This window comes from Cicer arietinum, chromosome 8 (genome assembly GCF_000331145.2).
Source record: "Cicer arietinum cultivar CDC Frontier isolate Library 1 chromosome 8, Cicar.CDCFrontier_v2.0, whole genome shotgun sequence".
Lineage (NCBI taxonomy): Eukaryota > Viridiplantae > Streptophyta > Magnoliopsida > Fabales > Fabaceae > Cicer > Cicer arietinum.
Window position 1 is genome coordinate 7,853,707 of NC_021167.2, and position 27,400 is coordinate 7,881,106.

Below are 27,400 nucleotides of genomic sequence, written 5' to 3' on the forward strand. Positions count from 1 at the left end.
TGACAAACTTTTTGAAGAATAACTTTTTTAAAAACATAAGTTTAAAATATAAGAAATATAATTTAATTCATCAGAGTCCTCTTACAAGGCTCTGATACCATAATGAAGATGAAGCTAAACCATGATAAAAAATTATGTGAAAGTAATGGTAATAAGAAAGCAATTTGAAAAACTATGATAATAAGCTAAACCATAATGAAGATGAAGCTAAACCATGATAATAAGAAAGCAATTTGAAAAACTAATTGGAAGTAAATAAAATTCATAAATTTGTTCATGATTAAAAACTTACAATTAGATATTTAGAGAATGAGGGAATTGCAATGAAGATGAAGCTAAATATTTATAAGTGTTTTTGAATGCCTTACATAATGAAGGACCACTTCCTTTTATAATAGAAGGATATGTCTTAGATTACAATAATGTCCTTGCACTAATTTACATTGATGCCCTTACATAATTCAAATAGCATTAATAATTCAACTAACTTTATTAAAGAGAATAGTAAAAAGCTTAATAATACATTGCAAAAGTCAAAAGTAAACATAATGTTGTCCGCCTTCATAATGACATCAAGATAATGGGTTATCTTTTGTCAAAAGTAGCCATCATGCTTTGTCTGAGAATCTTTAATGCCTTGGGTCCCGAGTATGGTCACATTTTTCCTTCAATAATTCTATTAATCTTTAATAACTTAGATGTCACATTTTTCCTTCAATAATTTCGAAATTCTTTAATAATTTAGATTTCTTCTATTCCATAACAATCATCTTCATTTTGTGGAGTAAAGCTTTGTGATGATTCTACAGAGTCTTCATCATTATTGTCTGATTCAGTAATTGCCTTTTGTAATTTCTTTAAAAATTCTTTTTTATTTGAAGAAGCTGATAATTCTGCCATAATTTTAGATTTTTCTGCCAAGAATTGTCATTCTTTAACGATCTCTTTTGGCTTAATAAGAAACTTAGGATTTCTTCTAAACCATTCTAAGAGTGTAGAGTTTTTTTAATAATTCTGGATTAAATTTGTTCCACCATTTAATTTTAATAACTCTGAATACCCAATTGATATCAGAATCAGGAATTGATAATTCTTTTTTGTATGTCCACGAGGTAATCCATGAAATACCAAAGCTTGCATGAAACATTAATATCTTCATATGATCCAGAAAATTAGTTTCTTTAACAAATTCCTAGAATGCCGACCCAGCAAATTCTAGGTAAATTTTTGGCTCGAGTCCCCATTCATTGAACCATTTAGTAAACCATAAAGGGAACTGCAACGAAATATCCTTTTTAAACCAAATGAACCAGGAGTGATCAAAGGGTTCTTGTAATGGCATATTGGTCCATGCCTCCATATAATCATAATAGGAATATTCCTGAGGAGTAAATCGTCTAGAAAATTTCTTTAATGCTGAAGGATGATCTTTCCAATCTGTTGGCGATAAAACCTTTAATGTTTTAAATTTTGAAAAAATAATTTTCTGTTTATCACTCTTGTCGTATGTATGAGTTATTTCTATTGAATCAGTATCCACTACCATTTCTACCATTTCTATTATACCATTTCTACCTCCCATGTAATAATAAAAAATAAACAAATGCTAACAGCGGTCCTGGGTGCACTTATAAATATCTAAATTTAGAAATTTTCTTCTATTAAAAATATATTAGAAGTTGTGCATTAAATTTCTTATAGCTTCAAATTTGATTGTTTTTAATGTAAAATTTCTACTTTTTGATTCCTTAACGAGTATCATTAGGGATCTTGTTAGCATGACCTTAAAAAATAAAATGAGATATTAAAGGAACTTTATTGACAAAAAAGGAACTCTTGCTTTGGTTCTCTTGATCAATTCAATAAGGAGACTTTTACTGCAACATATTAAGCTTCACAGGTATGGGAATCGTAGATGTGGATTGTAGATCATTGTCGTACATTGCTATAAACATAAACCTCCATTTCTGGTTTTGCTGTCGTTTTGCTGTATACCCCAAAAAAACCAATGATATAAAGACAAATGTTCGAGCATTAAATGTCTAAATTGCACAATACAAAATTCATATTACAAGAGCTGTTATTATCGTCATTACATTATATATCCCAAATAAACAAGTAACTTTTTTTGTTAAAATGGTATAAGACCTTTTCCTAACTAAATGCTTCAGCTAAAGTGATCTTCAAGTAGGACAAAGTATTTTCTCTTGTAGGTTGCAGCTGCGCTTAAAATCATGACAGATCATTGATTCTTTTACCTTGAAAATTCTGTACTCTGCTTGTAATAGTTATACTCCCCCCTATTTGACCCTTTTTAGAATGAATAGAAATAATAGTAGCTAGATATTACCATAAGCAAAAGTCATATCATCACATTATCAAAATACCGTGAAGAGTCTTTCTATTTTTTTGCTTTGTTCCTACCTATTCTTAATGATTTCAACACAAAGTATAAAAATTGGCTGCTACTTTAGTAGCTTACCAATGACCTGAATCAGACAGTTGCACTTCATTCTTTTTTGACATGTTGCAACCTTCTATGAGCAAGAACAAAGCCTAATGATGCAACCAATGCCACCAGATAACCAGATAATGTTCCATAGCTTACAGAAATAGGCCATTCCTAAAAATTAAGATTAATATATTACCTTAACAGCCAAAAAGAGAAAGATTCACCAAGCATAAAATTACTTGTTTATAATAAGACTTAAAATTACACAAATAAAACATATGCTTGGAATATTACTTCTCTTATTATAATTTATAAAAGTTGGAAAAATGATAATTTAACATACACATTTAAGCGGTTGTAAGCATATTTTTTGTATGTGAACTATAGTTTATACTTCATAACAATAGAATTATAAACATAAAAGTAAACAGGGCTAGTCAGCGGATGCCTCTCATTCTATTGGAAAAATTTACCCTCCTGAAACAATCTCACAAGCATAGTAAGAAGAGACGCTGGTTTTAAAAACATGTCATCATAAATTCTGACAGGAAAGCAAATAACTGAAACATCTTCAAAATGATTAAACAAGTTTGAGAGGGATTATAAAAAAAAAAAAAATTAAATAAATAAATAAATAATAATAATAATAAAAATAATCATAATAATAATAACAATAATAATAATAATAATAACAACAATAATAATAATAATAATAATAATAATAATAATAATAATAATAAAAATAATAATAATACAACGGTCAATTAATTCAAGGACAGAGGACTAGGAAGAAAAAAAAAGATTACCTGCCAGGGCCTCTCCCAGTCAAGTGGCATTGGCCAGGCCCCAAACCATCCCCCAATAACTGCTCCATACGCTTGTAAACAAATCAGATACTCAATAGATCCATTCGGCCTAAACATAGTACAAGGGTTATAATCATGTACTACATGTACCTAACTAAAAGGGCCGAATAAGCAGATTGCATTATGAAAAACTTCACATAAGAAAACATGAAAGAATTCATAAACTTAACTAGAATAACATACTTTGTTTGTGCAAATATACGTTTCCAGTCAGCCCACGATGAACCAAGAACACACGATGCTGGAACTATCTGTAGTAACATAAGTTGCACATCAATGTAAGTGTACATAAACACGGGTCCATACTTCATATATGTCTATCCTGACAATACTTGTAAACATGTAATTTATTCAGGGCAGGGTAAGAGGAATGATAAGAAAATGACTTCAAATATAATTGTAGGAGATTTTAATAATAAAAAATCTACCAAGAAAAAATTAGATGTTTTAATTTGTATTCGATGTTGTGGTGACATGTCTGAAAGTGATAATGATGCAACTCACTGAGTTTCACTTCAATATATGCTGACTGTCAAGCTTTTATATGGTGAGTTGATTAGAAGCAAAACATAAATCAATGGCTGATATCTGACCATCCACAATTGCACCAGATCAAATGTATATGTTCTAAATGATGGATAACATGTATCAGCCGATAATGGATGGGATTTTGTTTTAACTTGAAAAAGACTACGCTAATACTAACAGTCCTTTTCTGAGTCTAGAACTTCTCATAAAATAAGACGAATTGCAAAACATCTAGTTCCAATTTTCTTATAGTAAAATAATCAATAAACAACTAAACATTAGTTAATTTCCATAAATGATCATTTTTTTCAAACAGAAAACAAAAGAAAAAATGAATAACCAGACAAAAGAATGTAAAGTATCGATAGCTAAACAGATACACGTATATGAGACAAGTCCAATCAAAAACAAAAATATTATATTCTAGAAGCAGTGACTATAAGCAAGAAAATGGCAACGAATTAGTCACTCACTGTGAACAACGACATCATAAGAGACCAATTTAGAGTCTTGGCCACGTGCCTGTCTCAAGTAAATTTGCAAAAGTCAATATACAGTCTAGTCGTTAGGGGATCTTCAAAGTTGAAATAGAAAAGGCATCTTTACGCACAATATAGAAGGGGGAACAACTGGTTTTGTTTAAAGGAGCAATATTTTAACTTAATCCTACATCTTGTCAACAATGACCTCAATCCAGTGCAGGAAAAAAAAACTGTGCTCCAAAAAAAACTCATTTCACTTACTGAAAGGTAACAGGCGCCCCCAAAGCAATAGCTCCTAAAGAATTTAGAAGTGCCCCTGCAGAGTAAAAGATACAAGAAATATCATCAGTTTTTACAGAACAGCAAGCCACTCTCGTAAATCTTTTGCAATGGTGTTATCAAGAAAAGAGTAACAAAATCATGGATGATGAGAATATAATGAAAAACAAAAAATAATAAAGAATCAAATCATAATGAAATAACAAAGTAGCAATGTTATTTGCCATAAATTAATATTCATAAATTAGTTTGAAAATATGTTATCTGTTTCATTTCTTGATGCCACTAGCAATTTATTTCTTATTTTAAATATATTGTGTTAATTGTATTATTTCCTCCTGTTCAACTCTTTGTTTGACAAAAACAAAGATAACATTTTTGTAATCATTGATGGAAACAACAACTGATTCTTTAAAGGAAGACGGGTACAAGCAACACACTCTTCTCAACAAATTCGGTTATATTGGTTGAGATTCAAATAGGTTCCACTAAGTCATGTGGTAAAAGAGTGTGTGTTAAGAATAGCGTGTTAAGATAATGTGTTGCTAGCATCATTCATAAAGGAAACAAACTATAATTTATCGAACAACAAGTAGACATGATATTAACAATATCAGTTATTATAGGGGAACTTGGCTAGCGGTAGAACAGACCTATAGTACCCTTACCATAAGTGTTGTAGGTGCTGTTTTGTAAATTGTAATAAAAGCAACATTAAAATTGATTTTCAAGGCAGTTATGCAAGGACAATCATAGATACATTATTTTTCGAATGACAAATGTTAGTGTGTTAGTGTTGTGTTGTGGGTAGGAATAGAACCATCAACTTCCTTATCACTCCACTCTTGACCCTCCCACTCCAAGCACCAAACCAGCCTCATATCCCTTGACAATCATAGATAGCTATCAGAGGTTATGTATATTTTTAATACAAAAGAGCACCTATAGTAGTGTAGGTAAGTATTTTCCTTTAAATTTCCACCCTTAATTTTAAACCCAAATCTAGATTCATTGCAACAACATAGCCACATAGTTATACACAATATCAATTAGGTCATTGATTTGAGACCAGACGACCAAGATTAATTATTATGTGATGTAGTTACTGCGTCAACTTCAAATGTAACATCCGAACCTAAATGACGTTGTAAAATGCAATCATTACCATGGCAGTAAAAGAAGTAATTGTAGAAAAAACTGAAGTTTGAAGTAACTAACCTATTGGCACTCCTAGAATACCTCTCCCAACGGCTCGTAGGTACTGCATAGAACATAATTCATATGAAAACAGGAAGAAAAAAAAAACCTAGAATATTCACAAGAACTATAGAATTGCACGGTTTTTGAGAAATTTTTAAGGAAAACTTAATTACCGAGCATCGTTGGCGATTCTGTCGATAACAACCGTAGAGAAGAATCACGATCGGGAGCTCTGTAATCTATACAATACAGAATAAGAGAAATATTTAATTAATTAATTAATTAAGGAAAGTAAAAAGATAAAATGAAAATAGAGAAATAAAGTGATGGTACCGAAATGATGAAGAGAGTGAGAGAAGGATCGGTAACGAGGTTGATGGAGTATACAGTGTTAGCCACCCACAAGGATAAAGCTAGGCCAACTCCGCATAGCAAGTTGACTGTAAAGGCCTCTGAAGCTGAGATTGCCGGCGATGCTTCTGCGACTGAGGCTTTAGACGCCGTTGTTTTCTCACTGCCTTTTTTCCGACGATCCATTATTTGAATTAAATAGCCAATAGAATTTAAGCAAGAAAATGAAACCGTAGTTACCATATACCGGGGTCCGGGACTCAGGTTTTTTTTACTTTCTTTTAAAAATATATTCCCACTATTAAAATTACAACAATGCTGATTATTATTTATTACGAAGAGTACTCAGTAATATGAGATAAAAGAAATGTATCGAAATTAACAATTTAATATGTTTGTGGAAGTGTGTTGAAGTGACCTCCATAATACTAAAGTGTGTTCAAACGTTCTAGTTATTTCACATCTTTTATTTGTAAATGATTGTTTCTTGTTTTTTAAAGTCTTTATTAGAGAACCATAGATTATGAAAAATATATTGTATGTTTACGAAGTTGCGTCGTGTCAATCTATAAATTTATAAAAATTTGAAGTGTTTTGTAGTAGAAATGTGAATGAAGACTTGAAGGAGTTTTAGCAGTTGACTCAAATATTCATAAACACAAGATTGAATCTAACTAAATTTATATAAAATAGTCAATGGAGTGCTATTCTATTTCCCTTTCATACTCCCCCATTGCTGCACAGTCACTTCCTCACCCCCAGAGTCATTTTCTTTGACCTAACATGCCTCTAATACCATATTCAATGCAGTTTAACATAAAACCCATATTATAAAGTTTCATTTGTAGCATCAATGTTGTCAAATAGCAAATATAGTGCTATAGCATAGCGAAATTTGAACACACCACTACTGTTCCACGATATGATATTTAGTTCAAGGCTCTAACTGTGCTATAGCGATGTAGCATAGCAAAATTTGAACAACCTGTTATTTTCTGTGATCCGCGATTGACAATAGTCAACACTAAGAAATTACTTTGAATTAAAAAAATGCAACATAGCTGGATAGACCCCAAAGGCTGAAACACATCAAACATAAATTAGGCAAGCTACCATATACTTAGCAGCAATTACAAATCCAACAAGGATATCAAATAATCTTATGCGGGACCATTACAATGTTTGAAGACAGCATAAGTACCAACTATCCTTATTACATTAAAGCATGCAAGAATTCTCACCTTCCTTACATTGAAGGCCTTGAGGAGACAACAACTCATTTTCAGGGACTTGTGGAGAGTCTTGGAGCCTAGTCTGAAACCAACTTTCTATCTAAAATTCCCACAAAAACAGAACAATTAACAGTGCTTTTAAAAGAAAGGACAATACAGAACACAAACAAAAAGCCACAAAGACAAATAAATAAACAAAGACCCTGTTTGATAAAAAGTAACAGATGGCAAATAAATTAGCTGATAACAAATGAGTTTAAAGTGAATAGGTTGACAGATAACGGATAAGCTAGCATATTGAATTTGAAGTGTTTGGTAAAATTAAGGGTTTGAACTAACGGATAAATATAAAATGACATAAAACATTATGTTTGATTAATATTTAAATTTTCTCAATTAAGATAAGGTAAAAATGAGAGAAACAATGATACACTATAAGCTATAAACTCAAACACTGCTTGAAGTAGCATATGAAAAAGCGCCACAAGCTTGTACAAAATTGTTATAAGCTCAGCTCATGAGTGAAGTATCATAATCAAACAACATTACTAAGATACATTGATCGTATTATCTAGCGGTTTGATTCTAACAAACAGAGCTAAAGCAACAGTATTTAAAGCATAGGGCACTAGAAACTAAGGAAATAAAAAAGGAGTCAGGAAAAAGCAGAAACCTCGGTCCATTTGATGATAGGTTTACCAGCACGACCAGATGAATAGCTGCAATTGAAACACAACACAAACGTGTTCTTTGTTGTTAAAAAAGAAACTAAGCACACAAAAGAGTGATTTTGAGAAATAATAAAACTGACTTGAAACTTTTAGCTAGTTTTTGGTAAAAATCGTGTGTGAATGATTGTCTTCTTGATTCTCTAAGCAATTTCTCCATTTTCTCAATCTGTTAGAGAAGCAGGACAAAATGGAATAGGGTGAATTCACGTTACGGTTGACCCAATCAATAAAAAAGCATGATTCATGAAATGAAGAAAGAGTTGAATTGAAGAATATAAAAAATGAAAAGGGAAAGAAGAGATACCTCGGCGTTAGTGAATCCAGAAAAGACGGCTCTGTTACGAGGACGCAACCGATCCATCGTCAGCTTTCTTCTCAACTCAACTGCACTCAGTAAACCCCAACGGCAAAAACCTTTCTCTTCGCCTTCCGAACTTCCTTTTTTGCGCTACTTTAATATTTTTTTTATTTATATACTCATGATTAACAAATTTAAAATTTCTGAAAAGAAATAAATTAAACATAAGATTTTATTATTCTTTCCATCATTTTAAGCGGATACCGCTACTAAGTCACTAATACAATCTTTGACTCACTCATTGTGTCGTTCTCAAGTTTATCTACGAGAATATAAATATTTTATTTTATACGATTGAAGAGACTAAAGAAAAGGACATCTACATTATATTCATACATTTTATCTTAAATAGTGGAGGAGTTAATTATATTATTTGACCTTCACCACTGTTGTAGATTGTGTGCCAACTTCCACTCATCTAGTAGTTGTATATTGCGGTTGATGACTTGCATTGGGTTTTTACTGATGTGGTGTCATATGCAATTGTTTCGTTGTTGCCACATACTCCACATGATCATTGGCATCGAGACCCCTTGGGTGTGATCGAGTCTTTGCAAAAGAGCAAAAATCACAGTTGTAGTAGAGTTCGCTCGAATAGTGATCGCTTGCACCATATTTCTAAAATTGCATTGTTGCCAACAATTCATACCATTCCTACACAAAAAGAAGATACGTAAACTATCTTCGACACCATCATCACACAAAACAATATGATTAGGACAATTGACACCATTCTCGTGTAGCCTTGAGCTCCTAGGAAGACAATTCTGATAAATTATCCACAAAAGATTTTTAACCTTTTGTAGTACCTTTAACTTTCAAATTAGATTTCAGCTGCCAACCATTTTGAAAATTGAAGTATCAATGAAGTTGTTTAGACAAAATCGATAGACACTTCAGATAATATATATACCACTAGAATCGACTTTCCAGACTCTGATATCCTCTCTCACTGAGTCAAAAATAGGTGTTTTGAGAATCTTTTGAGTGGTGCTAGGACCAATCATTGTTGTAACAAGGGATCTATTCCATTCTTTATGCCAAGGCATAAGCAAACTATAAAGACAAGCATTTGCATGCTGATCAGACACCCCTGGTGGTTTAATAAAGTTAAACCCATCACTTAGCCAATTGTTATTCCACAAAGGGATATTGGATCTGTTTCCAATACTCCAACAGGATCCCGCATGCGTAAGTGGTTTTGTACTTCAAATGCTCCTCTAAACATAGCTTGAATTATGACCAAGGTTAGCAGACCAAAAATCACAAATATTTAGCTTTGAAAAGACGAGTGACAAGGTTGTCCAGGTTAGATAATAACTGCATCCTTGTTTACCTAACATGGATATATTGAAAACATTTATTTTTAAAACTCATACCTTCATCACATTTGTGTATTGCGAGCTTGTCCCACTTGAGTTAATTGATGCCTCTAGTTTGTCCTCCATTTTTTCCCCACCAAAATGAGTTCATTATTTTTTCCATCTCATCTCCTAAAGTAGGGGTAGCAGAAATATGCTCATTACATAGATTGGAATAGTTTGGAGTATAAATTTAATTAGAACTTCTCGGCCCGCCCGGGAGAGATTTTTACTACTCTATGAATTAATCTTCTTATGTTCTTAATAAATCTGATAGTATTTTTTTTTATTACTTATACCAATCATTGAAGGTAGTCCTAAGTATTTTCCATTTCTTAATACCGAACACACACCTAAAAGGTCTGTAATCCTTCCCTTCAAGTTTTCATTCACATTTCTACTGCAAAACACTTCAAATTTTTATAAATTTATAGATTGACACGACGCAACTTCGTAAACATACAATATATTTTTCATAATCTATGGTTCTCTAATAAAGACTTTAAAAAACAAGAAACAATCATTTACAAACAAAAGATGTGAAATAACTAGAACGTTTGAACACACTTTAGTATTATGGAGGTCACTTCGACACACTTCCACAAACATATTAAATTGTTAATTTCGATACATTTCTTTTATCTCATATTACTGAGTACTCTTCGTAATAAATAATAATCAGCATTGTTGTAATTTTAATAGTGGGAATATATCTTTAAAAGAAAGTAAAAAAAACCTGAGTCCCGGACCCCGGTATATGGTAACTACGGTTTCATTTTTTTGCTTAAATTCTATTGGCGATTTAATTCAAATAATGGATCGCCGGAAAAAAGGCAGTGAGAAAACAACGGCGTCTGAAGCCTCAGTCGCAGAAGCATCGCCGGCAATCTCAGCTTCAGAGGCCTTTACAGTCAACTTGCTATGCGGAGTTGGCCTAGCTTTATCCTTGTGGGTGGCTAACACCGTATACTCCATCAACCTCGTTACCGATCCTTCTCTCACTCTCTTCATCATTTCGGTACCATCACTTTATTTCTCTATTTTCATTTTATCTTTTTACTTTTCTTAATTAATTAATTAAATATTTCTCTTATTCTGTATTGTATAGATTACAGAGCTCCCGATCGTGATTCTTCTCTACAGTCGTTATCGACAGAATCGCCAACGATGCTCGGTAATTACGTTTTCTTTAACAATGATTATGATTATGATTATTATAATAATAATAATAATAATAATAATAATAATAATAATTATTATTATTATTATTATTATTATTATTATTATTATTATTAATAATTTCTTTTAGCTTAAAATTTGTCCCTGAAATAGGTTAATTTTGAATTTGAAGAAGACAATGGTTGAAGGGTTTTATTAAAACTAGTAGTAATAGTTTGCATATGGTTGAAGGATTACAATGGCTGAAGGATATATCTGGACTGAATCTAAATCTATTCTAGCAAACGATTTTATAAAACTTTTACTAACTTATTAAAATTTATATAGGTATTCTATATGCAGCAGTAAAGAAACACATGAAGTTTGAGCAAAGGAGCCTAAACAGATCTCTGATTGATACAATCCTTAAAAGCATCTAAAGCAGCTACTGAACTTCTTGGAAACCCATTCCTAAACTTTGCACTAACGACCTCAGCATTCTTCTTCATTTCTTCATCACTCATCAATCTCTGTATCCCCTCAACTATATCATCCTTAGTTACCTTTTTTGATAGATCATCAGATACCATGTAACCCACCCTAAGATGACCCACCACTAACTTGGCATCATAGTGTTGATCACCCCTTATAGGCCACGCCAACAATGGAATCCCACCTCCAATTGCCTCTACTGTTGAATTCCAACCACAATGGGATAAAAATCCACCCGTTGATGTATGACTCAGTATCAATAGTTGTGGTGCCCATCCACGTATTATCAAACCTCTATTCCCAACTCTACTATCTAATCCATCAGGAAAATACCCTTCTTCCGTTTCTGGTTTGCTTGAACCGGGTTTCCCTCTCAAACCCATATGAGGAGGACCCGGTCTACCCGAACCGGGTTGAACTACCCATATAAACGATTGCTCACATAACTCCAGCGCTTGAGCTAGTTCCGTGTACTCTTCCATTGTGGGACCCACCTCACTACCAAACGACACGTATAACACCGACCCACGTTGCTTAGAATCTAACCACTGGACCACTTCTTCTTCGGTGACGCTAGACAACCGGTTCGACCGAAAATCACGATCGTGGATAACGGAACCAAATGACTTCCAATACTGCTCCGGCAAAAGCGGTCCAACACCCCACACCGGTTTACCAACATGGTTTGCAATATAGTCAATAAATGGACGCTCCAGATCATCACACGTGTTGATCATCAAACCAATTGTTTCGCGTATCTCATCCAGCCACGATGGCTGTTCTCCTAGTTTAGGTGGACCCATCTTTCTGGGCCCCAGTCCACGTGGAGGAGGAGGAGGATGATGATCATGATGACGTCGTTTTAGATCCGAATAAGTAACCGCCATATCTTCGGGTAACCCGGGAAGAAAACGGATCTCATCTGGTTTCATATCTAAAGGGTGGGCTTTCCATATTGCAACCTCCATGGCGGCGGAGCATGCGCCGGAGGTGAAAAACGCCACCGTCGGAACATCGAATTTCTTGAAAACATCGTTCGACCAGTTCATCATGACGTCAACAATGGCACAAACGGGTCGGGATGGACGATGGTAGTTAGATAAAATGTTTTGAAGCCCTTTAGCAAGGTCATCGTGGTGGTGTTCCGGCGAAGGCGGTGACATCAAACTCATCGGTGATGATGGGATTATAGTAAGTTGAAAGAGAGGGTTTTGAAGGAGTGAAGAGGGAACGGAGGTGGTGAGGTTGGAGGAGATGAGAAGTGTAACGTTGAAGTTTATGGAAGTTAAGTGATTGCATAGTTGGAAACATGGTAAAAGATGGCCTTGTCCAAAAAATGGTACTATGCAAATTTCTTGAGACATTAATTACTTTGGTTTTTGAGTGTATGAATGAATATGTTGTTGTGTGTTTTATAGGAAGCAAGAAGAAGACCATTTGATTTTGACTGTTAGGTTGGACTTAAAAGAATAGTAGACAGTGTGGGGTCAGGTCACGGAAAACGGCCCCACCGGAGTCACCGCCAATAAAAAAAAAAAAAGAAGAAATGTAAGAAGATACACAAATTCTATTGAAAACTTGTATTGCTTAGATGAATTTGTAAACTGTACAGCAACAACTTGGTAAATGGTATCTATTAAAAGTATAAACACCATTCAAGTTGATGGAAGAATGTCAAGTGCAACTTCTTTAAGGGATGGCATAGTATCTTGCTGATGTAGACAAACGTATTTACTATTCCCTACTCTTCTCAGGACCTTCCACGGTCCTGGATAGCACCTACAGAAAATGAAATAAATACACATTACACAACACATTATAAGTGTTTATATGCATTCAATTTCAACCATAAGGTAAATATAACAAGTTTCATAAGTAGTTTCATTAAGCCAAATCAAGTCTAGCTATCAGCAAATTTCATTGCATGCGTATATCCAACCAAGATATTGAACATTTCCTAGATTACTGCAATGGTAAGTCATGACTTTCCAACACAATAAACTGGTTGAGTTACCTGAAAAGGACTCCTCCATTGCGACCCTTGAAATTATGAATGTAATACACAGTTTCCATCCCAGGTAGAAATGACTTTGTAAGTCCAGCAAGCTTTGGATAAAAGAATGGTGGATAATCTTGATACATTCAAGGATATAACTATTTGCTGAGTAAATAAAAAAGGATATAGAGACTTGATAGTAAAACTTGTTTTCTGAAAAATCATACTTCATTTTCTAATCATCACCAAACAAATACATTTGCAAGAAAATAACTTTTAGTAAATGATAGATAAGACCAGGTGGAACCAGCTCAAATATTAACAAGCTGTACAATCTTGTAAAAGGATACACCCAGATCTGATACGGTCGAGTTCTCCGTTGAAAATTATCAGTTTCCGATCAGTGTTCAAGACAGCTTCTTTGTAAAGTTCTTCCACAACAAGCATTTCTGACATACAATGAAACAATAGTCATAAAACTTCCTTCCATTGTTTATAGTAATGATAACGATAATGATAACGAAGGAAGTTTGAATCTACCATTGACATTGAAATACGGGTAGGCGACTAAGAAAAGTTCATCTCCTTCCTTCACTCTGTCTGACATTTTTACTTTCTTAACAAAACCAAAATCTTCAAAAAATGAAGGCTTTGTCAGATAGTCCAACTTAAAAGAAGCTCCACTGAAGACGGATTGTCTTGCAAAGTCAACTTCACTAGCTTCTGGAAAAAACTGATTTTTACAAGGTTGTCATCAATTTCAACTGGAACTGATGATGAAGTTGTGTTATGCAATTAAAATTTTCCCATGATCATCTCTAAAGAACTAGAAAGAATTTTGAATGACTTCAATTCAATAGCTTTGTAGAAAGCACACATATGCAAAAAGATATCACCACATACATAATGCAAAATATTTGGACCAACCAAACTATTGACAATCAAACTTGAAACTAACTAAAGACTTGGTTAGATTGTATTCTATTAACCAAAATCAACTTCCAAGTTAAGTGAAAGAAAATCGAGCACAGACAAATTTTTTACATGCAGAGAAGACAACTTCCAAGGTAAGCTTGGTCATAAAGAAGAATGGTGCTGTAAATCAAGAAGATTACTATTCTAGTTCGAGTCGTTTTCTCTGAAGAAATGAAGATGTCGCAAAATTCACGAATCAATTGCATGCTTCCTGTCATCTCAATTCCACCTTCTCCATCACCTGCGATATATAATCAGCGAGATGAATCGATTAGTTCAATTTGCATATAAGTTGAAACAAATGTAGCAAAAAAAACCAAGAAACCGAAATACTTAGGACCTGGTACGGATGCAAGTCCAGCTGTGGGAAACTCAATCTCCTGTTTAAGATTGTGTTTGTTCATTATAGTCTCTAAAATAGACCAACTCCTCAGTTTGAAGTGTTTAAATTTCATTCTCAATTCCTAATAAAACTATTATCAGATATGACTCACCATTAGCTGTTTGTTATCCTTCATGGCCAAATCCACTGCAACTTTAGCCTGTTGGAAATACACCAATTTTAGCATGTTCTATTAGCATCGTTTTAACAAACAGTTTGCAACCACAATTATGGAAGCTAACATCAAGGTTTTTGATGTCTTCCTACAACATCGTGACTGCAAATGCAGCCGCATCATCCATATTTGACCGCAATTTTTTGTAGTATACGACCTTCAAAGCCGCGACAATCTAAAGCCTTTACGAAAACAATAAAGCATATGTTTGGTTTGACATATTTGAACTTATCTATCAGCACAAAAACTTAAGAGACTATTTTCAGCTTATTTATATAAGCTCTCCAACATAGCTTACAACCAGTTTGACTTTATTTAATATTTTGTTATAAAAAAAGCTTATACATAATAACTTATATAATAAGCTAAGACTTAATTAAGTTGTTTATCTAAATATAACAAAATTCTACAAATTGGTTCAATAAAATTACATATATTACTGTACAGACAATAATCTGATATAACATTTGTGCAACAATATCAGAAGATTGCAATAAAGCAAAAAGTGAAAGCATAGAAAAGATAATGAAAGAGTAACAAACTTGTTGAAGAAGGTGGGAGTAATCAAGAGGGAAAGGCACGTCAGATTGAAGAGAAGCATTGGCATCACCCGAAACAGAAAAACAAATTGCTGAATTTGGATTTGTAGGTAGCTTTGAAGGAACAGGAACAGTAAAGGCATGATGATTTTGAAGCGAAAAAGATTGAAAGTTGAGAAGCTAGAGAAAGAGAAAAGAGATAGAGTAAGAGAAGATAGAAGGAAAAATTGAAGAAAAAGCATAAAGGGAAGTTACTAGTTACCTTGGATGCCATTGGAGAAATAGAGAACATGGTGGTAGACTTAGTAATGGATAACACCATTTACAACTTGCACCTCTCATCCCATCTCATTTCATGGACCAATGAGTCCAAGAACTTAAATCGAAAGTTTGTGTATTATTTGATATGTTATTTATATGCATCAAAATTAATGTCTTAACGGTTTATTTTTTATATCATGTCCTCAGCGTTTTTATCGAATAACTTTATTTTAATTTATTTTAATAAAATAAGTGATTAATTTCACATCAACTACTAATAAATTAAATAAATAATATATAAAAGATGTAACTCTTATTCAATGGTCCTACCTTTTTAATTAAAAAAAACTTGTTGTGAAAACATTTTGGTAATTTGGTAATTCTAGTATGTAGTTATTATTGCTTTAATTGTTCTTACACAAGTTATAAAATTGGAACTTACGAAATATAAGCGACTAAATATATAAAATTTTTTAAAAATCATTCTTATTTGTATTTTATTTTAGAGTAATATAAAGATAATGTTCTTTGAAAGCATAATAATATTAATACGAAGTAATTTATATTTGAATATATATATTTTTTAAAATTAAAGTTTAAAATAGCTTTATGTTAGAATAATTTCTAAAAGAATCGTTTTTACTTTTCCAAATATTGAATCCAAAGATAGCATTAGTAGCTCTTATTTTCAAAGGACAAACCTCTTCACAAAATCAAGTATGGGTAAATTTAAATATTTTTTAGTCTTAATTCTCTTATTTTCAAGAAAAAGACATTATTCTGAAAATTTAAAATTTAATCGAAAGATAAATAAAGTTTTACTAAAAAATATTTTAATTAAAATTTGAGCGCAACGATTAACGGTTGATTATGGTTTATTAATTAGGCGAACACCACTTAATTAAATAAAATTTCAATATAAAGTTTGTTCAATTTCATTGGATGGTGAAATATCTCAAACCATGGTATTAGTTTCTCATTAGTTGAGAGGATACCAACATCACCAACAATCTTGGTTAACATTATTTAGGTAGATTTGTTGTGTTGAAAAAATGAAACAAGTTCACAATTAAAGCAAACATGATTACAAAGAAAATAACTTGCTACTATATAATCAACATTCTTTCTCCTCAATTGCTTCATTATATAACACCACCAAGATTTATTTTATTAATTTGAAGAACAAAAAAGTATAACTTTTCATGCTTATATAATCTCATCACACATAACATTTTAGAAATTCATCCATGCGTGTGTACTGCACCTCTGGATAAAGCTTTGATGCTTCTTCTCCATCCCCTATTTCAAAATTTGTCAAACATCCTTCATAGAAAATGTGATAGAAATGTCCCATTCCTACTTGGCCTGCGAAGTCCAAATCTGAATTTCCACCAATCAAAGAGTCAATAAATTATTTATCTCGGAAGAAATATAAAAAAAAATTGTATTTGAATAATTGATGTATATAACTTTAATTAAAGACTAGATACATTAATTTTTTAGATATAATTTTTTATTTTGAAGGAAGTAAAAAAAATTTAATAACTTTTTTCTTGGTGTGCATATATAATTTTACTTTAATTTATTTTGGGTAAAGGGTGTGTTTACCTTTCACGGAAGAAAGAAAGTCTTGTTCAGATAAGGTAGACTTGTCTAGTTGCTTTCCAATAAGTTTCTCCCATTTCTCAATTAGCTCTCTTTGAGTGAGAATGTTTTCTGGTGGCCTTAGATATATTGTCTTGTTCAATGTTCTAGGATCATCAATTGTCTTTATTGTGTATGTTGCAACATCATCTTCATCCATGTAAACAACTGCCACAAACACACACCCCATATCTTATTGTGTCAATTCTAAGATTTTGTGTCATAGCTCAAATTATAAAAAGAAAAAAAAACTAAATACACATAAATTGATTAAGTAAAGTATTTATTTGTCACATACTAAGTTGGACCGTACTTACAAAATTTAAAGACTAATTTATTTATTTAGTTTAATGTACCATAAATTGATTAATTTATTAATATTTTTAAGATTTGATGTACCTTTCACATTGCCGTCGCCATAAAGAACCACCTTGTCTCGTGGAGGCAAGAGTGTCCCCATCTGAGAGAGGTTGCCGGCGAAATAGGTGGCGAAGCAATTGGCAGAGATGTAAGTGAAAGGAATGTTGGCATCTTCAATAGTTTTTCTTATAGTCATTTTCTCATCAAATGTAACTCTTCCTGGTTCAAGGGCATGTCCCATTAAAGCAGGGTCCATGCCAAATTCTGAAGGCAAGAAACGCTTGTGGTAGCAAAAAAAGGACATAAACCATGTGAGTCAAAGTTTGTATTGTAAGTCTAAGTAAATACTTCTATGTGTTGGTTGTATTATTAGTCAATTAAAATCGACGCAATTATAATAAATTATATTAATAATTTATTTATTAATTTTAAAAAAGTTATGTGATAATTTTACTTTAAATCTCATAACGTGTGAGTCAGTAATGTTTAATACTATTAAAATTAGATCATTAATAATTGAATGATATATTATTTATATACTAAAATTGATTATTTAATAAATTTTAATAGATATTATAACAATATATATGTGGACAAATTATAAAAAAATTATGACTAAAAAATTCATAATACCAATATATACTTTATTTTTAATTGTAACGTAAAATTTGTCAAATATTTTATCCATAGTGTATATTAATAAAAAAAATTAATTTCCTACGTGATATTGTAGTTTTGTTCGAGACACATTATTATAATAACTTTAAAAATATAATAATGTAGTTTTGAATAAATAAAATAATTAATTTACATTGTTAGTCAAAATTAGATATGACATTCTTAGTTATATTTAAATTCATTAATTTAATAATTTGTCTTGTAATATTAATTCAAAGTCGGTGTTTAGTTTGAGTTTAGAATTGGTACCTAACTTCAGACATTAAGGCATGAGAGATTTGACTTCCATTTTTTTTATTCAAAAAGAAACTTCCATGTTAAAATGTAAAATAGTAATACAGTAGTTAATTAAAGCAAAAAATAAATGTTAGGTAATATATTGATTGTGAGCAACTAACACTAAATCTCCATTATCACCCACTTTTTTTAACACTTTTACAGTAAAGTTCCCAACATATGATTTATAAAATACTTCCAATGGGAAAATAATTCATATACAGCTAATAGTTTGTTGTGTAGCTCAAATTAATAAATAAGTACTGATTGATTCTTTTAAAATAAACAATTGACCTCATGTACAATAAAGTCAATATTTTGGCATTTCATGAATAAATTAAAATTAATATTTCAACACTTTGACAATTATTTATATATATATATATATAGTATAGATTATCAACTAAAATTATGTTCAAAAGTAGTTAATAAATATACCAAGTATTACACAAAATTCGTTAATTAAATATAGATTTGATTAATCATAATTTTTAAGTGACTAAAAATTAATCATCAATTAAACATATTTAAATTTTAATGGTCTAAATTTAGTTATACAAAATAATTTGTAATCATACCTTAACATTCCCAGCATCCTTAATGGCCTCAACAAGTTTGAGTTGCATCATCAAATTATGAGATCGAAAATGAACACCAGACATAGTTGAAATCACAACATCAACCAACTTAACAGCATCAACTAAACTCTTATGATCAGAAAAAGAACCTTCAATAAGATGAGCACCTTGTTTCTTGAAAGATAACAACATTTGAACCTTGTCACTATCAAGTCCTATATCTGGACGTTGTAGAACATAGGTTTCATGTCCTTGTTCTAAACTTGCCTTAACTATTCTCCTCCCAATGTAACCAGTACCCCCAACAACTAGAACCTTGCTCTTTCCCATTTTTTTTCTCTCTCTCTCTTGTAGCTATAGTTTAATGTATCTTTCTCTAAGTGGATATGAATATGTGTTTCAAGGCTACTATATATATAAAATAAAATAAAATGACTTTTCTTATACTCAAACTTGCCTTCAAAGCATTATATGTAAATTGTCCTAGACTTTTGTGTTTAAAATGGAAGAACTTTATTTTTAAAAAAATAATGAAATAACTTGTTGAGAAATCTTAATTTAATTTTATATGAAAAATTATTTTTAAATAGTATTCATTTAATATATATGTTTCTTTAAATATTTATTGAATCAGTTTATGTGGGAAACTCTTCATTAATTGAAAAAGTTTAATTACGATTCAATATCATGAAAATTATTTATTTTTGACATATTTTTTTAATTAATTTTTTTTGTTTACATAAAAATAACAAACGGCCTATAATTGGTCATTGTTGTGAAAATTAGTATTTTATATACTATTTTATAATAAAATGGTCAGTAAGGTTTTGTTTTAATTCAATTCGCCAAAAGAAAAAGTAATAAAATGTGTGGTTTCTTTGTAGTCAAAGTTACTCTATATAAAAGTTGGTGGCAAACCAAATTAAAATGGTGAATATTTCAAAATAGGTTGGTCTCCTAGACTTTAACATAAAAGTTGTACATATACCAATTTCAAAGAATGAAAGTTACTCTATATATATGTATATAAATTTTTATCATTAAGCTATATATATTGTATTATTTTCTTAGATGCTACACAAACTTATTATATCTAAATAGTAGGGATGCAACCTGAATCCGTATTAATTTGGGTTGACAAAATTTATTTTGAATAGGTATAGATGTGGGTGTTGATATGAGTTTTTTCAAAATTAAAATTTGGGGTGGACGGATTTGAGGTATTGATATTCACTCTGTACTTGTTCCCGAATGGTCCACTAGTAATATTATTGTTATTTTTAAATTTTATGTATATATATATATTTAATATTTTTTAAATATTAGAAATTATAGTCTCATCTATGTAGAAAATATAATTTTAACATTTTTTAGTTATATTATTATATAATAATTATTATTTTATTATGTTGATTATAATAAATATGTCTTTTAAATTTATTATTTATATATATGAATGAATACGAGAGCGAACAAGAGAAACCTAATCGTGTCACGGTTGACTTAAATTTTGCAAACGGAGAGGGATGTGAGTTTTTTCTAATTGGTATGATAAACATGCATGTTTATATATATATATATATATTAAATTAATATTTATCTAAGCCGGAAGTCCACATAAAAGAAAAGTTGGATCAAAATGTATTACCAAAAGAAGAAAAGGATAGCATGCATCGATCACTTGAAATTGACAGAAAAAGACACGTTGAAATTCGAAGTCGTGTTGTGTACTATTCTACATTGACTATTTAAAAGAAACCAACCGAAAGAGTTTTTTATAATTCATCCTTTTCCTATACAACAAAGATGCATCTACTCCACAATTCATATCAGTTTATTGAGTTCAAACGTGAGAGTTATTAAATTTTATATTAGTTAAATATATAAAAATAAATATTTATATATTTAATGTTTTAATATTTTAAATTAAAATATAGTGTTAAAGTCTTAAAACATTTAACTAGTTATATTGATATGGTGGTGTTATTTGTTTTATAATAAATAGTTTGGTGTGTTGTTTTCTTCTTTTTCATTATTATTTGGCGTAATTGCACTTTTGGTCCCCCTATTATAGGTGAATATCGAAAGTAGTCTCTCCATTTTGTTTGTCCTCAGTTTTAGTCCCCAAACAGAATTTGAGTCCAAATCATGATGAGTTGTCATTTTTTTAATGACGTGTCAATAAAAGAGTGACGTGACAGACGTTTATGTGGAATAAACTCATTATTATATTATTTTTGATTAAAAAAATATAATTTATATTTTTCAAAACCATTATTATAATTGTGATAATATTTTTAAAAATACAATTTAATTGTTAAAATTAAGTTAAAAGAAAAAACCTAAATAGATCAAAATGAAAAACATCTGAAGCAGCGTGAACACAAATGAAAATCAGAAGCATATGAACTAGCTTGAACCCTAAATCAAAAAACAGCCTCAATTCAACAAAAGCCCCAAATCGTGAACCCTTTTCATCAAAATCGACCATTTCCCTTTTCTTCATCATCATCATCCGATTTCGATTTCGTCTTCTTCTTCATTGTTGGTCATCTTCCCTTTTCATTTGGGTTCTTCTTCTTCATCGTCTTCGTGTTCGTCCTTTGTATTCCATTGTTTCTTCTTTTTTCTCTATTTCGTTTCTTCTTCGTTTGTTTGTTGTGTTTTTTTGGGAAAAGAATGTCTTGTCATTTATACTCAGTTACAAGCAACAATTCTCATTTGAGATTTAGAAGAAGAGAATGTTTGTGTGGACTTGAATCTCCTTTGTGTACTTCTTGGACGGCTGAAAATCCAAGTCGAAGGTTTCATGGTTGTGGATTTTATAAGGTAAACTATATGTCAAAATTCTAGAATTTTTTTTTTGTATTGTTTACAGATTATAAAAATTTGTTGTTATGTTGTTTAGTTACAGGGTACTTCTGGTTTTGCTGTTATGTTGTTTCAGTTACAGGGTAAAAAATCTTGCAATTTTTTTGATTGGTTTGATGAGCCAATGACAGAACGTGCAAAAGAAGTTATTATGTCTTTGATGAAAAGGATTGGTGAATTCAAGAAGAAAGACAATGTGACAAAAAATTGTGATGATGAAATAAAGTTGAAGTTGAAACTAATGAGGGGCTTTCTGGCACTTTCATGGCTTTTGATTATTGTTCTTTTGGTTATTGTAATGTAGAAGTAGTTATAATGATTGGATTAAGTGTGTTTTGTAATGATGTAATTTAGGGTGTTTATGGTTGAAATGTAATGTAATTGTTTAATATAATCAAATTTGTAAAGTTGTTATTATGAAATGAAATTAGTATTATTGTAATTCGATTGTTTATTTTTACATGTTAATAACTCAATTTGATATAATTGTATAAATACAATTTGGTCAAACAATTTTTCAGTTGTTTGAAATAATCAGAATAATCTGGTCAAAATAATCAGAACAATTTTCCAATTTTTGAACCTAAATTTGATATCAGAGCGCATTTCATTTACTATTGTGGTGAATCTTGAGTACATTTCATCAATGGTTTCTCCTTCTTGCATTTCGAACAATTCGAATTTCCTTATACCAATGTCTATCCTTGTTTCTTTGACATGGCTTGTTCCTTCATGATGAGTTTGCAATGTATCCCAGACTTCTTTTGCAGTTGTGCATTCATCTACCCTTTCACTTTCTTCCCTGCTTAAAGCACATGATAAGAATAATTGAGCTTTAGAGTTTAGAAGTACCTTAGCTTTATCTTCTGCTGTCCAATCTGCTTCCTTTTTTAGAGCAGAATTCGAGTCATCTTGATCAACCCTTGGTGTGAAATCTCCATCTGTGATGATGCGCCACATTCCTGTGTCTTGAGATTTTAAGAACAACTGCATTTTGTTTTTCCAAAAATAATAGTCTGATCCATCAAAGAATGGAGGTCGGTTTGAGGATCCTCCTTCAACAATGTATTTTGCTTTCGACATTCTTCTAGATCTTTTCTCTAACACTTGTTAGGTGTTTTTGAACTTTTTAGAGACCGAGCTCTGATGCCAATTGAAGTAACAATGTCGATTTACAAGAAAGGGGGGGTTTGAATTGTAAATATGCCTTTTAAAAATTCCTGTTAAAACTTAAGAAAATAACTCAAGAATGATCTTGGTTATGAAACAGAAAACGGAGAACGTTCTTGGTTTATGTTATAAAACAGAGAACGTTCTTTAATTAGCAGAAAATCAGTTTCTATTTTATCTTAAATGATTAATGCAGTATAATAAAGAAGGAGAAAGGAAAGAGAATACCACACAAAGATTTATCCTGGTTCACCCAACGTGGGTTACGTCCAGTCCTCACACTGTGAGATTTTCCACTAAGTGTTTAAAACGAAGAGCCTTCTTAATCTTACAACACCTAGAATAAATCAACCTTGATCTATTTCTTTCTTAATTACTTTCCACCCAGAAAGCAATTACAACACCTATCTAACCTTGATAGGAAGCAATCTTAAACAAACTATAAAGAAACTCTTATAGTTTGAGTTTTTACAAATGATTGAATTTGACAGAATCTGATATTGCTCAACTCTTGTTTGAGAATAGATTCTTTACAGAGTATCTAATGACAATTTCGCAGCTGATATGTGAATGTGCAGCAGCGGCTGGTTCGCGAATTGCAGAAAGTGATGTTGCCTCTGTTTTTGCAGAATTTCAAGCTTAAGTGTGATTGTATATTGTTGATTACTTAGCACTTGAATTTCTTGCTAAGAACTGGGATAATGGCCTTCTATTTATAGGCTGTAGATGTACTTGAATGAAGGTACAACAGTTGTTAGCTTTTTGACTGAAACATTATTTTTAGAATAAAAATAATCCTTCTTTGAAATAGCTTTTTGACTTTTAAGGTTTAGCATTTAAAGCATCTCTGCCCTTTCTTTGACATTTCTTCATTGATCTTGGATGGTACATTATCTGTCTTGAGTATTGAGTGTAGCTAGAGGAGTTTGGAGAAGATTAGAAACGAATTGCAGACTGAAACAGAGAGAATACAAGGCTGCTGTTGATGTGCAGAAAAACGGAGAATGATAAACGTTCTTGGTTTTATCAGTTTGAACTTTCTTGAGCTTCAATAATCATTCTGGAGTTCCCGTTTTAAACATTCTAGATTTCCTTTGTTATTGTCTTGTCATATGCTGAAAAAGCTTTTTGACTTTTAATGTTTTAGCATTGAAAGCATTTCTGTCCTTTCTTTGACATTTCTTCATTGATCTTGGATGGTACATTATCTGTCTTGAGTATTGAGTGTAGCTAGAGGAGTTTGGAGAAGATTAGAAACGAATTGCAGACTGAAACAGAGAGAATACAAGGCTGCTGTTGATGTGCAGAAAAAACGGAGAATGATTATCGTTCTTGGTTTTATCAGTTTGAACTTTCTTGAGCTTCAATAATCATTCTGGAGTTCCCGTTTTAAACGTTATGTATTCCCTTTGTTCTTGTCTTGTTATATACCTAGATTGATCAAGTTTTCTTGACATTTGAATTTTGAAGTTCTTAAGCCGTCATGACTTTTGTCCATCTTTGAACCCTTTGATCTTTGCGATCAAATATCCTTTTTGAGTCTGGATTATTTGTACTTGTTCCTTGCCATGTACTTGTTAGATATGAATGATTTTCCAGGACAGATTCTTTGTTAACGATATAGATAAACTTTGAACAACATGCTGTGATGAACTTTTTTGAGGTTGTAGCTCTTTCTCTGTTTTAGTGTTCTTGTTGCTGTTTTATTTGCTTTGCTTGATTCTGTTCTTAATTAAATTCACTCAAAAGCACAAGTTAAATTAACATAACATTTAGAATCATAATTAACATTCTTAATTAACTTTTTGTTTGTTTTCATCAAAACATTAAATTGAGATTTTGTCTCAACAGGTCTACCCGGTGCTCTTCTCATGAAAGGGGGATTTATAAGATCTCAATTTGATGCATGCCAAAGTTTTGGTCCATTTGATGGCATTATAATGTAAGAATAACATGTTAAGAAGTTTGTTTCCCTATTTAAAGAACCAGAAACATGTTAAAAGCAGCATGTTAAAAACCAGCATGTTGAAAGCCACATTTTATAAACTGAATGTTATGAACTAGCGGAACAAAACCAAAACCAAATTGCAGGGCAGAACCAGAACCAAACTAAACCATAACCAAACTAAACCAGAACCAAACTAGAACAAAATTAGAACAAACTGAACCAGAACTAAACCAAAACCAAACTAGAACAAAATTGCAGGGTAGAACCAGAACCAAACTAGAACAAAACCAACAGAGCAAAACCATCTAACTGAACTAGAATTGAAACTAGCAGGAAAAAACCATGTAGCTGAACTAGAATAGAAACTAGAACATCCATCTAATGAACATCATGTTAAAATCAGAACCAGAATTAAAACCAGAACCAGAATTAAACTAGCAGAATAAAACCAGAACAAAATTGCTTCAAATGAGTGAACAAACGACGAACACTGATGAAAACGAAAGATGAACAAACGACGAACACTGATGAAAACGAGTCACTGATGAAAACAAGTGAACAAAGGACAAACACGATTTCATGATTTCACGATTTCATGATTTTTGTTTAGGGTTCATGATTTTAGGGTTCAGAATGATTTTAGGGTTCATGAGTGAATGCTTTTGATTTTGATTTGTTTAGCATTCATGATTTTAGGTGTTTTTTCTTTTAACTTAATTTTAATAATTAAATTGTATTTTTAAAAAAATTGTCACAATTATAATAATGGTTTTTAAAAATATAAATTATATTTTTAAATCACAAATAATATAATAATGAGTTTATTCCACATAAGTGTCTGCTACGTCACCCTTTTATTGACACGTCATTAAAAAAATGACAATTTATCATGATTTGGACTTAAATTCTGTTTTCGGGACTAAAAATGGGGACAAATAAAATGAGGGGCTATTTTCACCTATAATAGGAGGATAAAAAATGCAATTAAACCTTATTATTTTTATTATTAATCATATAATTAGAAGATGTCGGAATGGACCTACTAGTACTAGTCAACCCAGTAGCACGGGGAAAAGTTGATTTGGATATTTTTCAGTTTAATCACCTAACCTGACCTAGAATTATATATAGAAGTTTATTTCAATTTTAAATAGTTTATTTTTTTCAAAAGCATGATTAACTCAATCAGCTATTTTTATTAAAAAAAAAAGTATAAATACGTAATTTGATTATTTTTAAATTTTATATTTAAAATTTGATATCAATTTTAAGTAATATTTTTCTCCAAAATCATGGTAAAACTGAGTTAACTATTTTTATTATCTTTATATCTTATAAATAAGTGTTGACGTCAATCTAAAACAACATTTTATTCCTTCAAAACATAAAAATATAACATGATAAAAAACATTATATAAATGAGTTTATAAAAAACATAATATTATCTTTTTGTGCATCGAGTCTAAGATCTAGTTTAACTTCTAAGGAGGATGCATAAAGGTTAAAACTCTTGCAATATAAAGCTTTGCTGCTAATGTATAATCTCTACATTGTGATTTTTTATATATTAAATTTTGGAATTTTACAAAAGAACTTTGTTCCCTCCACATTCACCTTTTGACCTTGTTTTGGTTAGTTATGTTTGTAATAGATAATATCAATAAAGGTTGTCACTTATCAATAAGAAGGAGGGTGGTACTAATTAATTACTCTTGATCCTTTTAAGTATTTTACTTTTATTTTAAAATTTTAGTTCTTTTAAAAAATTAAGATGTAATTAATGATATTATTTCTTTTATACTTTTATAATTTCAAAAATATATATTAAATGAATATTTTTTTTAATGTAAGGTAAAAAGACTAAATCAATCTAAATTTATTATTTTTTAATATGTGTGTTCAAGTCTAGAAGAATCAAAGTTCAAAGGACAGATGAAGTATATCTTAAATACTTTACCACTTTTTAATTTTTCTTTTTATAAGACATTGAGGAATGTTTTAAATGAGTTGAATCAAATTCAACGGAGATTTGTACGGGGATGAGGATTGGAATATAG

The 27,400-nt window shown here is 31.1% G+C and overlaps 5 protein-coding genes across 9 annotated transcripts; 1 reads left to right on the forward strand and 4 right to left on the reverse strand.

Moving 5' to 3' along the window:
• Positions 1-2,014: 2,014 nt before the first annotated feature.
• LOC101490773 (uncharacterized) lies at positions 2,015-10,456 on the reverse strand. 3 transcript variants are annotated; one of them, XR_003474582.2, is made up of 12 exons: positions 8,426-10,456; positions 8,202-8,287; positions 8,064-8,109; positions 7,400-7,490; positions 6,141-6,325; positions 5,981-6,046; positions 5,826-5,868; positions 4,590-4,644; positions 4,320-4,368; positions 3,489-3,569; positions 3,259-3,367; positions 2,015-2,623 (listed from the first exon to the last, which is right to left on the reverse strand). XR_003474582.2 is itself a non-coding variant. In XM_004512365.4 (12 exons), the coding sequence occupies exons 1-12, from the start codon at positions 8,480-8,482 to the stop codon at positions 2,510-2,512; spliced, it is 969 nt and encodes a 322-aa protein (XP_004512422.1). In that variant the 5' UTR covers positions 8,483-8,720; the 3' UTR covers positions 2,015-2,509. The 3 variants fall into 3 exon arrangements, 2 of the variants coding, with proteins under 2 accessions (XP_004512422.1, XP_073220656.1); XM_004512365.4 differs by having other exon boundaries at positions 3,502-3,569; positions 8,426-8,720; XM_073364555.1 differs by lacking the exon at positions 8,202-8,287 and having other exon boundaries at positions 3,502-3,569; positions 6,141-7,237; positions 8,426-8,742.
• Positions 10,457-10,478: 22 nt separating this feature from the next.
• On the forward strand, positions 10,479-16,011 carry LOC105852687 (uncharacterized). 2 transcript variants are annotated; one of them, XM_073364556.1, is made up of 3 exons: positions 10,479-10,858; positions 10,949-11,014; positions 15,503-16,011. In XM_073364556.1, exons 1-3 carry the CDS (start codon positions 10,598-10,600, stop codon positions 15,533-15,535), a joined length of 360 nt encoding a protein of 119 aa, XP_073220657.1. In that variant the 5' UTR covers positions 10,479-10,597; the 3' UTR covers positions 15,536-16,011. The 2 variants fall into 2 exon arrangements, with proteins under 2 accessions (XP_073220657.1, XP_012574611.1); XM_012719157.3 differs by lacking the exon at positions 15,503-16,011 and adding an exon at positions 11,347-14,203.
• LOC101491422 (probable UDP-glucosyl transferase 73B6) lies at positions 11,178-12,906 on the reverse strand. The gene has a single exon (XM_004512367.4). The coding sequence runs from the start codon at positions 12,852-12,854 to the stop codon at positions 11,397-11,399; it is 1,458 nt and encodes a 485-aa protein (XP_004512424.1). The 5' UTR covers positions 12,855-12,906; the 3' UTR covers positions 11,178-11,396.
• Positions 13,056-15,961, reverse strand: LOC101491104 (protein LPA3). Of its 2 annotated transcripts, none has more exons than XM_004512366.4 (9): positions 15,820-15,961; positions 15,561-15,737; positions 14,956-15,003; positions 14,802-14,841; positions 14,602-14,702; positions 14,027-14,219; positions 13,837-13,935; positions 13,505-13,622; positions 13,056-13,269 (listed from the first exon to the last, which is right to left on the reverse strand). In XM_004512366.4, exons 1-9 carry the CDS (start codon positions 15,877-15,879, stop codon positions 13,146-13,148), a joined length of 960 nt encoding a protein of 319 aa, XP_004512423.1. In that variant the 5' UTR covers positions 15,880-15,961; the 3' UTR covers positions 13,056-13,145. The 2 variants fall into 2 exon arrangements, with proteins under 2 accessions (XP_004512423.1, XP_027193382.1); XM_027337581.2 differs by having other exon boundaries at positions 13,505-13,644.
• An 807-nt stretch (positions 16,012-16,818) lies between the features above and the next one.
• LOC101492057 (isoflavone reductase homolog) lies at positions 16,819-19,747 on the reverse strand. The gene is made up of 4 exons (XM_004512368.4): positions 19,355-19,747; positions 17,862-18,102; positions 17,427-17,630; positions 16,819-17,198 (listed from the first exon to the last, which is right to left on the reverse strand). Exons 1-4 carry the CDS (start codon positions 19,682-19,684, stop codon positions 17,038-17,040), a joined length of 936 nt encoding a protein of 311 aa, XP_004512425.1. The 5' UTR covers positions 19,685-19,747; the 3' UTR covers positions 16,819-17,037.
• Between the last annotated feature and the right edge of the window lie 7,653 nt (positions 19,748-27,400).

Excerpts from the sequence above, each read along its gene's own strand:
- LOC101490773 (XM_004512365.4), bottom strand. The coding sequence starts at position 8,482 with ATGGATCGGTTGCGTCCTCGTAACAGAGCCGTCTTTTCTGGATTCACT. Across the intron at positions 8,110-8,201 it reads AAACTAGCTAAAAGTTTCAA|CTATTCATCTGGTCGTGCTG; the intron begins GTCAGTTTTATT and ends TTTCAATTGCAG. Across the intron at positions 7,491-8,063 it reads CTATCATCAAATGGACCGAG|ATAGAAAGTTGGTTTCAGAC; the intron begins GTTTCTGCTTTT and ends TGGGAATTTTAG.
- LOC105852687 (XM_073364556.1), top strand. The coding sequence starts at position 10,598 with ATGGTAACTACGGTTTCATTTTTTTGCTTAAATTCTATTGGCGATTTA. Across the intron at positions 10,859-10,948 it reads TCACTCTCTTCATCATTTCG|ATTACAGAGCTCCCGATCGT; the intron begins GTACCATCACTT and ends TGTATTGTATAG. Across the intron at positions 11,015-15,502 it reads AGAATCGCCAACGATGCTCG|AAGATTGCAATAAAGCAAAA; the intron begins GTAATTACGTTT and ends CAACAATATCAG.
- LOC101491422 (XM_004512367.4), bottom strand. The coding sequence starts at position 12,854 with ATGTCTCAAGAAATTTGCATAGTACCATTTTTTGGACAAGGCCATCTT.
- LOC101491104 (XM_004512366.4), bottom strand. The coding sequence starts at position 15,879 with ATGGTGTTATCCATTACTAAGTCTACCACCATGTTCTCTATTTCTCCA. Across the intron at positions 15,738-15,819 it reads TTTCTCCAATGGCATCCAAG|CTTCTCAACTTTCAATCTTT; the intron begins GTAACTAGTAAC and ends CTCTTTCTCTAG. Across the intron at positions 15,004-15,560 it reads ACTCCCACCTTCTTCAACAA|GCTAAAGTTGCAGTGGATTT; the intron begins GTTTGTTACTCT and ends TATTTCCAACAG.
- LOC101492057 (XM_004512368.4), bottom strand. The coding sequence starts at position 19,684 with ATGGGAAAGAGCAAGGTTCTAGTTGTTGGGGGTACTGGTTACATTGGG. Across the intron at positions 18,103-19,354 it reads AGGATGCTGGGAATGTTAAG|CGTTTCTTGCCTTCAGAATT; the intron begins GTATGATTACAA and ends TGCTACCACAAG. Across the intron at positions 17,199-17,426 it reads CTTTCTTTCTTCCGTGAAAG|ATTTGGACTTCGCAGGCCAA; the intron begins GTAAACACACCC and ends GTGGAAATTCAG.